We start from the raw sequence: 14,201 nt of genomic DNA, 5'->3' as shown, positions 1-14,201 counted from the left end.
CGTCACTGCCCGCCGGCTCCGCCCCTTTTGTGTCACGGCCCGCCCCTTTATTACCCGCCCCCACCACTGGCCGGTATTTTTTTTTTTAAAAGGTGGCAACCCTATTCTTAGCCTGCACCACTTTATGCCATCTGCAGTCATTCCCAGGCTAATTTCCGCTCGGGTTTTTTACACTTATTTATTATTACATTTTCCCAAAAATTTGCTTTGCGGGAAAAAAACTGATTTTCACAATTTTTTCGGATTTTTTATCCAATTTTCACTATTTCTTTCAGATTTTTGCCCGAAAACATTGGGGTATTGCACGAAACCCAGTGCACATCAAAAAAATCATTGGGATTTCTCCCATTGACTTATATGCAACCTCAACAGTCTGAGATGCTGGATTTTCTGATTCGGACTTTTCCATCCTCTGGGTTTAATCAATTCAGAATTTTTTTTTTTTAAATTCCAATTTTATTTTTGCATTCGGAGTTTAGTAAATAACCCCCTAAAAGTTAACTCAAAGGTGAACATCCCCTTTAATGCTAACTCTGTTTCCTCTTAATATAAGCAATGTCGGACCTCACTGCCAAGGTTGAATTTGTGGGCAAGCCACCAAAGCCTGGGCTCTGGCATGTTTCCAGGTGACAATTAAGGTGACTCTATGTTCAGTCACTGGGAAAATCCAATGGCAATTCCAGATTAATGATCAGCGGTCACATAATTCCTTAACAAATATTTGCATATTTACTGATTTAATACTCTATTACACTCTAACCAGTTACTCTCTGTGTTCTTGAGCGCAGTTGATATACTCTAATGATTCTTTATGACACTGAACATTCCAGAAATTCAAGGTTTTTGTAAGTCACACAAAACTTTGTTTTTGAAAGATGAGGTGCAGATTTTAGTTATGGCTCCATCTCCTGATCTGCCTGTCCTAACCATTAAGCATCAAAACAGTCAGTGACCTGCAAACTATTTGAGATATTTTGGTAACCACCCTAATGAGATGCGCCAACTTCCTCCAACTGTGAAACTGAATTAATTTCCTGGACACTGTTACAATTTCAGTTCTAAAAAAAGGAATCCGCTGTTGTAGAAAGATCATTTTGGTGTTTCCCCAGAAAGGAAACTACTGTAAAGAACCGCTACTCCACAATCATAGCCCACACAATTAAAAAAAAGGATGGGGGGGCAAATGGGAAAGCACATTTAAACATGCATGAATGGTGGGAATGACATTTTGACTAATTATCATAGGCTGGGGGCATTGACCTATGACATACAGTAAACATGTCACATGTTTCAGAGCTTTGCTCAACTGTCAGAAGTACTTAAGTTCTCTAAACCGTGGCTGAGTTACATCTCATAGCAGAACCACATGGTATAATCTGGATCAGATATTCTCAAAATATGGTGCACTGGTTAATGAGCATAGCTTTGATTAAAGTCAGAGAAAGAGCTGTAATTACCAAGTGTGTGGGGTAGGATCTCAGTTGCTAGCAGTACTTGTAAATAGAAATACAGGTATGGGATCTGTTATCCAGAAACCTCCGAATTACGAAAAAGCCATCTCCATTTTTTTCCAAATAATCCAGATTTTTTAAAATGATTTCCTTTTTCTCTGTAATAATAAAACAGTAGCTTGTAGATTTCAACTAAGAAATAATTGATCCTTATTGGAAGTAAAACAACCCTATTGGGTTTATTCAATGTGTACATGATTTTCTAGTTAAGGTATGAAGATCAAATTTACAGAAAGATCCATTTTCCGGGAAACCCCAGGTTCCGAGCATTCTGGATAGCAGGTCCCATACCTGTATAAGCACAACTGATCATTCTCTACATCAAAGTTCGACTGGGAGTTGTTTATTATAAAGGGATGTAGGTTATATGCACTGTCCATGTAGGAAACAAAAATGTGCTTCTTTGTAGCCATCTGCTTGGACTGCCCCTACAGCACCATTTCATTGGCCCGTTGCTGGATCAGTATGGTATACCATTGCATGACCTAGTCGACACTTGTCTTGCCCTGTGACTAGCTCTGGATTCTACAAGTGATTTGTATAGTTACATTATCCAGTAAAACAGTATTTATTAAACTTCCAGGTCCCAGCCTATTGTTCATCACTTATGCCGAAGCCATTGCAAATATGCCGGCGTCAACCTTCTTTGCCATTCTATTCTTTCTGATGCTAATCACTTTGGGGCTGGATAGCACGGTAAGTAGAGTCTTTGTTACCACACTTATGTTGTGAAGAAGACCTTGCACAGCTAATGTTCCATAAAATACAGCAGATAATGTACTGTCATTTAGGACCTTGTTTAAATGAGGCATTCTAAATGTCAGGGAGTGTCTTGTCTATGGTTAAACACAGCTAATGTTGCCCTTGTGCTACTAAAACCTTACTCTAGGTTAAACTGTGTTAAACGTGCTGGCAAAATATAGGATAATTGGGATAACTGCCTAGGGCTCCTCTACTATTAGCCAAGACATTATACGCCATCCATGTGCCTCTGTTTTGGGCTGCCCCCCTATTCCAAAGCCAGAGAGCAAATCCAGCTTTCAGCATTGTAGTGCGAATTGGTTCACTTACATCACGGGGATGTGATGGGAGAAACTAGACAAGGTATCATCTAAAAAGTATGGGGGGCAGGTTGGATTGGGGCATAGCTGAAGCTACATTGAGGGGCACATTTACTAATGGTCAAATATCAAGGGTTAATTAACCCTCGATATTCGACCCACGAAGTTAAATCCTTCGACTTCGAATATCGAATTCGAAGGATTTAGCGTTATTCGGTTGATCGAACGATCGAAGGAATAATCGTTCGATCGAACGATTAAATCCTTTGAATCGAACGATTCGAAGGACTTTAATCCATCGATCGAACGATTTTCCTTCAATCCCAAATTGGCTAGAAAGCCTATGGGGACCTTCCCCATAGGCTAACATTGATGCTCGGTAGGTTTTAGGTGACGAAGTAGGTGGTCAAAGGTTTTTTTAAAGAGACAGTATTTCGACTATCAAATAGTCGAATAGTCGAACAAGTGATTTCACTCAAATGCAGTATGAAACCTAATGCCCTTATGTGCGTTACAGAAAGATCACAACGAGTTAATGAAAATTAAGCTGAACTTATTTTCTATTAAAAAGACCTTGTGACATCTTGGAATATTTTTTAAGCAAAGTCAATAATTCACTCGCAGCAGATTGGTTTGTATTGCCATTGAGCCGCTCAGAAGTGGTTTGGCAAACACATCTTCCCAGAGAATGAAATTCAAACCATCTCCTGCCTGATACAGACTATTTCATCACATTGGGGAACATCATTTGTTGTTCTCTACATTAACGAAATACACATGGGTGTTATTGAATTACACCAGTTTCCTCACATTTTGGTTATCGATCAACACTCGCCCTTGTAGCTCCGTTATTCTGTTAATACCTCTGCATGCTACAGGCATGTAAATGTAAACCTAATAATCAAGAATTGTCCAAAAACATTATTTATATGGGTTTCATTTTGAGAATATTGATCGTGTTCTGGCTGGGGAGTAACCCATGCACCCAAAAACTATAGGACACAGAGGCTCAGAAAGTGTCTCTCTAACCAAAAAAAATAGGATACTTTTACTTTATGTATCAGACGGTTAAAAGGCAACGGGGACTTGTGAATCCACCTGGCCATGTTCCTGACCCCTGAAGTGACTCCTTTATTTTTATCTAATTAGTTCCGTTAAGGGACTGTCAGTTTAGTAACAGAATATTCTTTCCCTATGAAATATGTTTTCAGGAAGATTTAATTTCTCTCCATCTGTAGTTTGCAGGGCTGGAGGGGGTCATAACCGCAGTGCTGGATGAATTCCCACATAGATGGGGAAAGCGCCGAGAGCTGTTCGTCTTCCTTCTGATCTCGGCCTGCTTCCTGGGGGCCCTTTCCACGCTAACATTTGTAAGTAAATTAATAATAACTAGAAGATGCTGACCCCTCAAACTATTTAGCCATGCTGTTTATTGTTTTTTATTTTTCTGCATGGCGCATCTTTCATTGCATTATTCTTATAATAACAGGGAGAGCCAGTATGTGAACCCCATGAACCGTGCAGTTCCGTTAACAATACAGGAGAGATTTCTCCAATAAGGAAAAACACTCAGTTCAAGCCGACGAAGCAGAGGAGTTTGTGCCAAGTTTTCTTTCTAGTCCACGTGTGCGTAGTACCAAGGGAGGGTTTCACTTATAGCAGCTCTGGCTTTGGTTTTTAACTCTTCAGAGAGAAATAGATAAAATATACCATCCCCAGCCATTAATCACAAAACATAAGTTCATGGCAGTGTTTATGAGACTGATGAAGAACTGTAAAGGGCCTATTTATTATGCAGTGTAAAACAAAATCACATTAAAAAAATTAAACCATTTTTACACTGTTTTTACACGGTGATGTTGTTCTGCCGTTTTTTTATACCACATAATAAATATGCCCCATATTGTGTCTTTTCCAATAGCTTCCTCCCCCTCTTCTAATGCTTTTCAACTATAAGATTTCCATTTCCCTCTGGGTCTATCCTGTGCAGGCATTAGGCCTAGTGGCAGCCGCTTCCCATATTAGTAGTAATGATGGGCAAATTTATTTGCCAGGCGCGAATTTGCAGCGAATTCCTGCGATTCGCAAAACCCGCCATGAAAATTCGCTTTGGAGACAAAAAAATGGACGCCTTTTTTTTGGATGCCAGCACATTTTCGCCAGCACATTTTCGCCAGCAAATTTGCGTCAAAAACCAGACGCCGGCGCCGTTTCACAAATTTTTCGGTTAGCGAAATACCCCAAATTCACCCATCACTAATTAGTAGGCCAAGGAGGCAACAAACATCAATTTCAGGAGAGAGGCCTGAAGTTCAAGGAAGGCCGTAGTCAAGTTATCCAGAAACAGTACAGTGATCAAGAATGATAAACAGCCCAATGTTCTATCTATCAAACCAGAAGATTAATCAGATTTAGTAACAGTGGCAAAGAACCAAAACAGGACCTTTTAATCCTGTTTTTAAGGTCAAAATGTGATGTTATGACATCATAGTGTCTTGTGACATGTGATGGCATCACTATTGCATCATTTCAATCTAGAACAGAGATGCCACTGCTGTGGCACTTCTCCCTTTTCTTATTAGCAGAACAAAAATCCACTTGGTCGGTGCTGGTTCTATTGAAATGCACCCACTGTGACACAAAGAATTATTGCAATGTCTTTAATATAGATATTATATCACTGGTGTCAGTTTTTTTGATTGTGACAGCAGGGTTAATGTCAGTGTGATGTGTCATGTAGTAGGGCCTAGGGAGCACTCACTGGAACATATATAAGATATAGGGGAAATTAGTACATACAGTAGTATAATTTCCTTTTATGGCATTGATATAAAAACAGTGTTCACCAATCGCAAAGCTTTTCCCTTTTTCAGCAAACAGGATCAAAACAAACACTGGGACCATTAGTTGCTTTAACTTAACACCCATAAAAACATTATGCAGATATACAGAGCTGTAGATGCTAAGGTTATGGTCTGCTCTTTAATCACTGCTACTCATAATAAATAAAACAAGTTGCATTTTAGTCATAGCTGTGCTGCTGCCCCTTCTATTAAGGTCGTCCAAACCCAATGGCATTTAGGATGAGGTTTGGGGTCAGTGATTAGTTTTGGGTGATGATTGAGCTATAGGGGGCACATTTACTATGGGTCGAATATCGAACCCCCGATATTCGACCGTTGAAGTAAAATCCTTCGACTTCGGATATCGAAGTCGAATAATTTACCGCATTTCCTGCGACCGAACGATTGAAGTAAAAATCGTTTGATCGAACGATTCGAAGGATTTTAATCCATCGATCAAACTATTTTCCAAATTCGCTAGAAAGCCTATGGGGACCTTCCTCATAGGCTCACATTGATGCTCGGCAGGTTTAGGTGGCGAAGTAGGTAGTCAAAGTTTTTTTTAAAGAGAGAGTACTTCGACTATGGAATGGTCGAATAGTCGAACGATTTTTAGTTCGAATCGTTCAATTTGAAGTCTAAGTCGTAGTCGATAGTCGAAGTAGCCAATTCGATGGTCAAAGTAGCCAAAAAAATACTTCGAAATTCGAAGTATTTTTATTCTAATCCTTCACTCGAGCTAAGTAAATGTGCCCCTAAATGTTGAGTGTTTCCGTGTCTGCATACGTTTGTAACCTTCTTACCGTCAAGCATCATTTCCTTGTCCAATGACACCAAAGTTTTTTTGACGCAGTGGATTTTTCGCCACCGAAATGTACTATGTTGTATAATTAAAACCGTGATGCCACTGACCCTTTACCCATAAAGTCGAGAAGCGCTGGGCCAATGACATTTACAGCTGGACGCACTGGCAAGGACTCAGCCATAACTAAATGAAGCTAAATATTAACATTCATTTGCAAAATGTTTTTCTTCACTTTATTGCGAGAATGATGCAGTGAATATATAATTATTCTTCCCTGAGCCAAGTCACTGGTTGTTTATGGAGTCATTTGCTATCTTTTGGCACAAGAAAGCCTATAAAATGCAGTCACTGGCCTTGAATGCTTCTGATACATTTGAGTTGACGGACTGACAAAATGTCATTGGTTTTCTTCTTTTCTTCATGTTTTTCCCTGAAGGGTGGTGCCTACATGGTGAAGCTGTTTGAGGAATATGCCACTGGCCCCGCAGTACTGACAGTTGTGTTTCTGGAGGCAATTGCTGTGTCTTGGTTCTATGGTAAGTGAATGGTGATAATGTTCTATAAATTCTACAGTAAGTGAATGGTCATTATTTTAGAATAAAAAAAATAAAAAGCATGTATTTTATTGTTGCAGTCGTTTTATTTTGAGTATAAAATGTGTCGGACTAATTCCAGGCCTGGGAATAAACAGTGTACACAATAGCAAACACGGGGTTCAACTGAATGTGGAAAGACATAGAATATTGAAATTTAAGTTCAGCAGGGTCATTTTTATCTTTCACTGGATGTGATGATTCATTTTGTTGCTAGTGTTCCTTTGAACTTCTTTGCTTTCACACACATATGGCTGTGCTCTGAACCCTGCAGCAGACTAAAATTCTGACACAACAGCGCTGTTAGGCATAAAGCAGTATTTAATACCTGCCATAGGTAGGGGGGTTAACACAGGGCTCTCCTGAACCTTGCAGCCCCTTGTGCACAATAGTCTATGGGGCTCATTTATAAACATTGGGTAAATTTTCACCTGGGCAGTAACAAACCAATCAGATGATTGCTTTCAGTGTCTAACTTGCAGCTGGCTGAAAAAAGCTAATCACTGATTGGTTGCTATGGGTTAGTGTCCAGGTGTAAATTTGTCCAGTGTTTATAAATGAGCCCCTTTGAGTCTGACTCACATGCAAGCAAAGGGAACTTCAAGGGGACATACTTGCCACCAGGGTTGGACTGGGTCAGTGGGACACCAGGAAAAAACCCAGTGCACCCCTTCCTTCATGGGTCGCACCAATCAAGGCCCGCTCCTGCACCTGCACCTGCAACATCCTATCTCCCCAGCCTGACTGTCTCCTCTCCCTGCTCATAGGCGTAAAGGGAGGTAAAAATGTATACGGGGCACGTGTAGGGTGGGAGCAGGGCCCTTGAAGTCAGCCCAGACATTCCAATCCAACCCTGCTTGCAACCGATTAAGTACAAACCTGTGAAATACAGTGTTCAGGGCAAAGTAGATTCTGATTCTAAGGTGGCAAACAGATATGTCTTAGGGTTAGGGTACAACCCATGGGGGTAATGTGACAGTTTTTGCACATTGCATATTGCTTCTGGCTTCATAGCTGAGGCCTTTGGAGTGATGAGTTTCATCTTGTTCCTCTATGTCACTGTATAAAAACATTTTGGGAGACATACAGTAAATGGCATATAGCTGCCACGGGAATTAGGGACATTACAAGGCTAATCTTGACGATTAGGAGGCACTGGCCAGTCTGGTTCCATTCCGCATGTGTAGCATTGGCATTGCGCCGGCTCTGCTGGGAACTAACACCCAGCGTTTGTTTGCTCATGTCAATTGTGCTTATTTTATTTGTTGACCACAGAGAAAATAATCCATCATTTTCTGCGCAAAGCTCGCCAACAAAAACACGATCATGAATAGATGTGTTACTTATTGCAGGTTCTGATTATAAATAATGAGTACAAGGGGGTGGTCATTCTGTTCATCCCTAAAAACAGGGGGTTGTAGATCAGAGAAAAAAAGTTGCGGGATCCATGTTCAGACTATTGATAACTTAGAAGATGAATATAAAGATATATTTACAGTATATATACTGGATAGATAGATGATAGATAGATAGATAGATAGATAGATAGATGATAGATGATGATAATAGATAGATAGATAGATAGATAGATAGATAGATAGATAGATAGATAGATGATAGATAGATAGATAGATAGATAGATAGATAGATAGATAGATAGATAGATGAAAGATGATAGAGAGATGATAGATGATAGATAGATAGATATCTCTTGTCTGTGTGCGCCATAACTTGTGTGTATCCATAGCAGCTTAGAGGGAACCCTGCAGAGCCGGTATTCATTACCCTATGCTGTTTTATTAGATCAGCCTGATATGACCTTCCATAAAAACATCCATAGAAAGGTTAGAAAAACGCACATTATGAATGCCAGAGTGGCTGTAAATGTAATCCGCTACTGCTATACCTTTAAACACATCTGTCTCTCTGCTTGTAAATTTCTGTGCCTCACAAACCTAAACACAAGTTGCCTGTGAAATACTTTATTATCCCAAATTGTGACATAAAGCAGCAAGGCAAATGCTACGACCCTGCCTGTCTGCACTGAGCTGCTTATGATTTAAATAGACGTCTGCCAGCTCGGCCTTCCGTCTGTGATAATGCAGCTAAAAAAGAGTTTGTTTTATATTTCAGGTATAGAACCTGTTATCCAGAATGCTCGGGACCTGGGGTTTTCCGGATAATGGGTCATTCCGTAATTTTGATCTTCATACATTAGATCTACTCCAAGCCGGGCCAGGCCGGCCAGGCGCCCTAGGCAACCTGGCTGGTTCTGGCGCCGGCTAGACGTGCACATTGGCCAATTGCTGCTTGATGGCATGCGTGAATTGCCGCACACGTGAATCGACGAATAGATCGGGCAGAGAGAATAGAGTCGGGGAGAGAGGGGACCGGACATGGGGTACATGCCTGGCGCCCTCCCCAGCTTTGCGCCATAGGCACGTGCCTACTCTTCCTACCCCTAGTTCCAGCCCTAAGTCTACTAGAGAATCATTTAAACAAGAAATAATCCCAATAGGCTGGTTTTGCTGCCTATAAGGCTTAATTATATCTTAGTATGTAGCAAGTACAGTGTACAGTTTTATTATTACTGAGAAAATGGAAATCATTTTTAAAAATTTGGATTATTTAATTATAATGGAGTCTATGGGAGACAGCCTTTCCATAATTCGGATCTTTCTGGATAACGGGTTTCCAGTTAACGGATCCCATACCTGTATATGAACCTGGAATAAAGGAAAAACTATACAGAACCAGAGCTCAAGATGCATTGTACCAATCCCTCTATAGGTTTAAAACCTGAGTTTTTTCATGGCAGGTTTCTGGTGACACCAATTAAAGGGACTATTTCATTTTTAACAAATAGAAAGGGACAATATTGCAGTTTTTTTTAAAAAACCACGAATGCCTACTTATTTATTAAAAGATCCGAATATAAAAAGTGCAAAGGAATAAAAATGCAGAAGGAATACAAATAAGAAAAAACCCTTCGAAGTCTAGTTTTTGTGCAATTACAAATAAAATAAGCATGAAGAAAAGAAAGCTTTTATAACTGGAAAAGGACAGCTCCCATTGACTTCTATATCACCTCACTAGCTTTTAGATGGCAAAGTTTGGTATTCAAGTTTTTCATGGTTCTTGCACTTACATACACCTGGCCGGGAGGGTGAACCACCCCTGTAAGTGTTAAAAGTATGTTTAGTATGTTTTTAAAAGAATATTCCACTCAAGTTTTCCTATTGCCATTCCCTTTGTTTGCGGCTATTGCACTGTGTCCTCTTGTGATACGGGTTCTTTGTAATATTCAAAACGAAAGGACGCAGTGATGTAAGATGCCAAGCAATAGCCACAAATAAGGGAACGGCAATGGGAACATTTGTGAGGAATTTTCTTTTAAAAACATATTAATCTCCCTGGTGGGGAAAGGTGTTTTCAAGATAGATTTTAAGTATTGTGGGTTTGCCTTTTGGTCTACACATATCTGTTAAACAATTAGTCACCTTGATTAAGTGAAATAAAACAGTAAAAATGACTAGATGTGTGCCAGTGGTGTAACTATTGAGGAAGCAAACCCCGCAGTCGCAGGCGGGTTTGGGGGAACAGGGGGTCAGGACTGTGGGGTCTGCTTCCTCTATAGCTAATAATAAAGTCCCCTCCTCCTCAACCTCTCTCTTGCTGGCGAGGAAGGGGACGCAAGTTGGGGGCAGCGTGTGGGCAGAGTGGGGCGGGAAGTGGGTGGAGTCAGTGTGTGTGGGCGGGGCAGAGGTGCGGCAAGGGCTGGTCAGGAAGTGGCCGGGAGGATGGGGATCGGAGTGTGCCGGGCCCCTCTGAAGGTTTTTTGCCGGGGGTTCGGTGCACTCTAATTACACCACTGATGTGTGCCATCAGATAATCCAGATCTAATTAAAAGTGAATTTGTCTTCTTTATAACGATTAGTTCTGTTCAAAAGGAATTTTGGTGTTTGACCTAATTTTACAGATATGAAGGGAAACAAATATATTCTGTGAACTACATGTAATTGTGAAAATTTTAGTAAATAATTTTAATAAAGTATATGAGTGTTTTGTGAACAAGTGGTAACCTAACTGGCAGTTATCGAACCCAAAGGAAGGACGGCACTCCGATAAGGGAGATGACTGATTTATTGTATAACTCTGCAGTAATATCATGCCTTACGCTTTTCGGGACTCAATCCCTTAGTCATAGGCATTGGTATGCCTATGACTAAGGGATTGAGTCCCGAAACGGCGTGTAACATGTTATACACTGAGAGCAAGATGGATGTTAGTGTAATTCCAGCACTTTATACAATGAGAGTACTGCATTGCCATCATTTTGTACAGTAAACATATTGGGGATGCCGGTACCCATTGATCTCATGAATAATGTGCCTTTACCCATTGCTCTTACTAAATAATATGCTGGGTATGCTGTTACCAATTATAAAATATAACAGGGATGCTAGTAACCACTGCTATGGCTAATGTTAAAGGGCATGTAAAGTCTAAAATAGAATAAGGCTAGAAATGCTGTATTTTGTATACTAAATATAAACATGAACTTACTGCACCACAAGCCTAATCAAACAAATAATTTATGCTTTCAAAGTTGGCTACAGGGGGTCACCATCTTGTAACTTTGTTAAACATCTTTGCAAGACTAAGACTGTGCACATGCTCAGTGTGGTCTGGGCTGCTTAGGGATCGTCATAAACAAAGCTGCTTGAGTTCTGCATGGCTGGGAAGTAAGGCGGGGGCTCCCCCTGCTGTACATAAGTATGATTGTTTCCCTGCTCAGCAGTTAGGGACTGTCTGACAATTCCTATCCACAGCAGTAAATGAAGGGAGAATTTCACTGCATACAGTCAGGTTTCTTATAAAAACAGTACACATTTTTTAATTAAAGTATATTGGAGATAGGTTTCTTTTTCATTGAAGAAAGTAAAAATGGGATTTTATTTTTTGCCTTTGCATGCCCTTTAAGGACAGAGCACTGTTGCATCTGGCCCATCCCTGTCTATATGGGTTTTTTTGGGAACATTGCTTTTTTAACTAAAATGTTTCTGTTTCTTGGAAGAAAGCCCTGTTATTGAAATATCCCATAACATATATTAATTAGAAATATGTGTGATGATAACAGGGGCTGCAGTATATGTATTGTGCTCTGCAATATTTTAGTATTTTAACGGAACCATGGGCCATAACGCCAGCCTGTTCATGCCCAAATCTCTTGTTTTGTGCAGGAATCAACCAGTTCTGCAGAGATATCAAGGAGATGCTGGGCTTCACTCCTGGATGGTTCTGGAAGATCTGCTGGGTGGCTATCTGCCCCTTGTTCCTCCTGGTGAGTCCCTAGCTGCACAGGCAATGCACAAGCTGCACAACAGCCCACCTGCTACATATTATACTGATCTGGGTGATCTGATATTCATCCAATTAGTGTATGTTGTCCTATGTTAGCAAACAAGCCTTAATCATTTATAATATTACATTTTCATCTGTAGCAACCAGGAATTACTGGAATCGCCAGCACATGATCTATCATTGCACTGAAAACATACATTTTTTATTTCTAACCTAAATTTTTGTTGAAAGAAAAAACAGGTGTTCAACAAGACTCTTGTATTTGACTATGTTCAACAAGAAAAGACACATAGGTACATGGTACATTGGTTACAGAGAGAGATACATAATCAGTACATACAGCAGCCCCGTCCATAAATCCTTATTGGAAGCAAAACCAGCCTTTTGGGTTTATTTCATGTAAAGATCCAAATTACAGAAAGATCTTTTACATGGAAAACCTCAGGTCCTAAGCATTGTGCAAAATGGGCCCCATACCTGTACTACCTTATTATATTGAATTGTTTTGGGTAGATGAGTTGGGAGCTATTTGAAGGGGGTAAATCTCTTGGATCTTATCATATCTTCATAAAAAGACACGTAGTATACCAAAGTAAGTCAAATAGAGAGGCATCATACCACATAGCCTCCCACTGGTGCCTCACCATATCCCAGTGCTGCTCTACCTCCTGAACTGCATCTCACAGGCCCCATATAGCACAGATGCAGAAGGAACCCTAAATGTGAGATCAAAGAACCCACCCAGCAAAACTGTATTCCCAAATGTCTAATGATCAGTGATAATAAAATTGTGAGGAGACACAGGCACAGTGCAGATGCTCACCATTAATCTGAAGAGTAATCATTCCTGTCAGGTTCTTAGACTAACGAAACCCAGACAGTCCTTACTGAACCAGGCAGCACCTTCTAAAATAAAGCTGACACTACACATTAAGGGCAAGTTCTGCTACGAATAAAGTCCCTATATCTTGTTTTTAGTATTCTAAATTGGATATTCGGCTCCGCAGGGGAGACTAAGTTGCAGCAGTGTTCCTGAAAGATGCTGCGAGACACTGTCATTTAATCATGGAGCACATGGATGCCAATATATTTTGTCTTAAATTGATCAAAACACAGGGAGTGGTCATTTAGAAGTCTACATATTTAATCAGCCCCCATTACACACATGGCACGTGAGGTCCTAATGCACAGCCCTCTTAGTACCGCCTCTATTAGAGGAAACAACTCTTTGCTTAAAGAGGTGCTTCACCTTTAAGTTGATTTTTAGTATGTTATAGATTGGCCAGAGCAACTTGTTATTTGGCCTTCATTTTTTATAGTTTTTGAATGATTTTCTTTTTTCTGTTTGCTGCTTTCAAATGGGGGGTCACTAGGATTGCCACCTGGCCGGTATTTTACTGGCCTGGTCGGTAAAAATTATGCTTGATGCCAATGTTATTAATTGGGAAAAATGGCAAGAATATAGGGTGAAGTTTCAGTGCAAATCAGTGCAAGTTTGCTAAAATTGCAAACTGGAGAGGTACAAAACAATTGCAAATTCTCTCACTCTCTACATCATACTAAAGGTGACCAACCCCTTGGTGTATTTTGGTTTCATATAATGAAAAATTTCTTAGAGGTCTAATAACCATAAGAAGCAATCAGGTGGCTGACTTATAGGGTAGGACTCCACAGGCGATTTCCGCACGTTCCTACGGGCTGCGCAAAAACGCATGCGTCACTTCGTATGCGACAGAAATAAGGTAAGTCATTGTCGGAGGGTGTTGCAGCGTTGATCCGGTGCTGCACGCTGCGTCTGCATCCGTCAGTCGTGTAGCGTTAGATCAACACTGTGACTTCATCCGACATTTCCATCTCTTACCTTATTTCCGTCGCATCCGGCGTGACGCCTGCGTTTTTGCACAGCACGTTATTGGTTACAAGACCTATGGCAAACTTTGCACCTTTGTATTTTCCTCCAGTGGAAATATAAGATCTCCCAGAGAAGTGCAAGGTGTCTCGTACAGAAGATGTTTGCTAGCAGT

General features: G+C 40.5%; 1 protein-coding gene across 1 annotated transcript in view; it reads left to right on the top strand.

Annotated features, from left to right (window-relative positions):
* slc6a4.L (solute carrier family 6 (neurotransmitter transporter), member 4 L homeolog) overlaps nucleotides 1-14,201 on the top strand; it is a 62,326-nt gene that overhangs the window by 46,001 nt on the left and 2,124 nt on the right. The window contains exons 9-12 of the mRNA XM_018246085.2: nucleotides 2,095-2,207; nucleotides 3,811-3,942; nucleotides 6,657-6,756; nucleotides 12,057-12,157. Of these exons, the coding sequence (XP_018101574.1) occupies nucleotides 2,095-2,207; nucleotides 3,811-3,942; nucleotides 6,657-6,756; nucleotides 12,057-12,157 (446 nt within the window). The remainder of the gene's footprint in view (nucleotides 1-2,094; nucleotides 2,208-3,810; nucleotides 3,943-6,656; nucleotides 6,757-12,056; nucleotides 12,158-14,201) is intronic.

The sequence above is a fragment of the Xenopus laevis genome, chromosome 2L, assembly GCF_017654675.1.
Source record: "Xenopus laevis strain J_2021 chromosome 2L, Xenopus_laevis_v10.1, whole genome shotgun sequence".
In the NCBI taxonomy this organism is placed as follows: domain Eukaryota; kingdom Metazoa; phylum Chordata; class Amphibia; order Anura; family Pipidae; genus Xenopus; species Xenopus laevis.
This window is presented reverse-complemented; position numbering and strand designations above follow the sequence as displayed.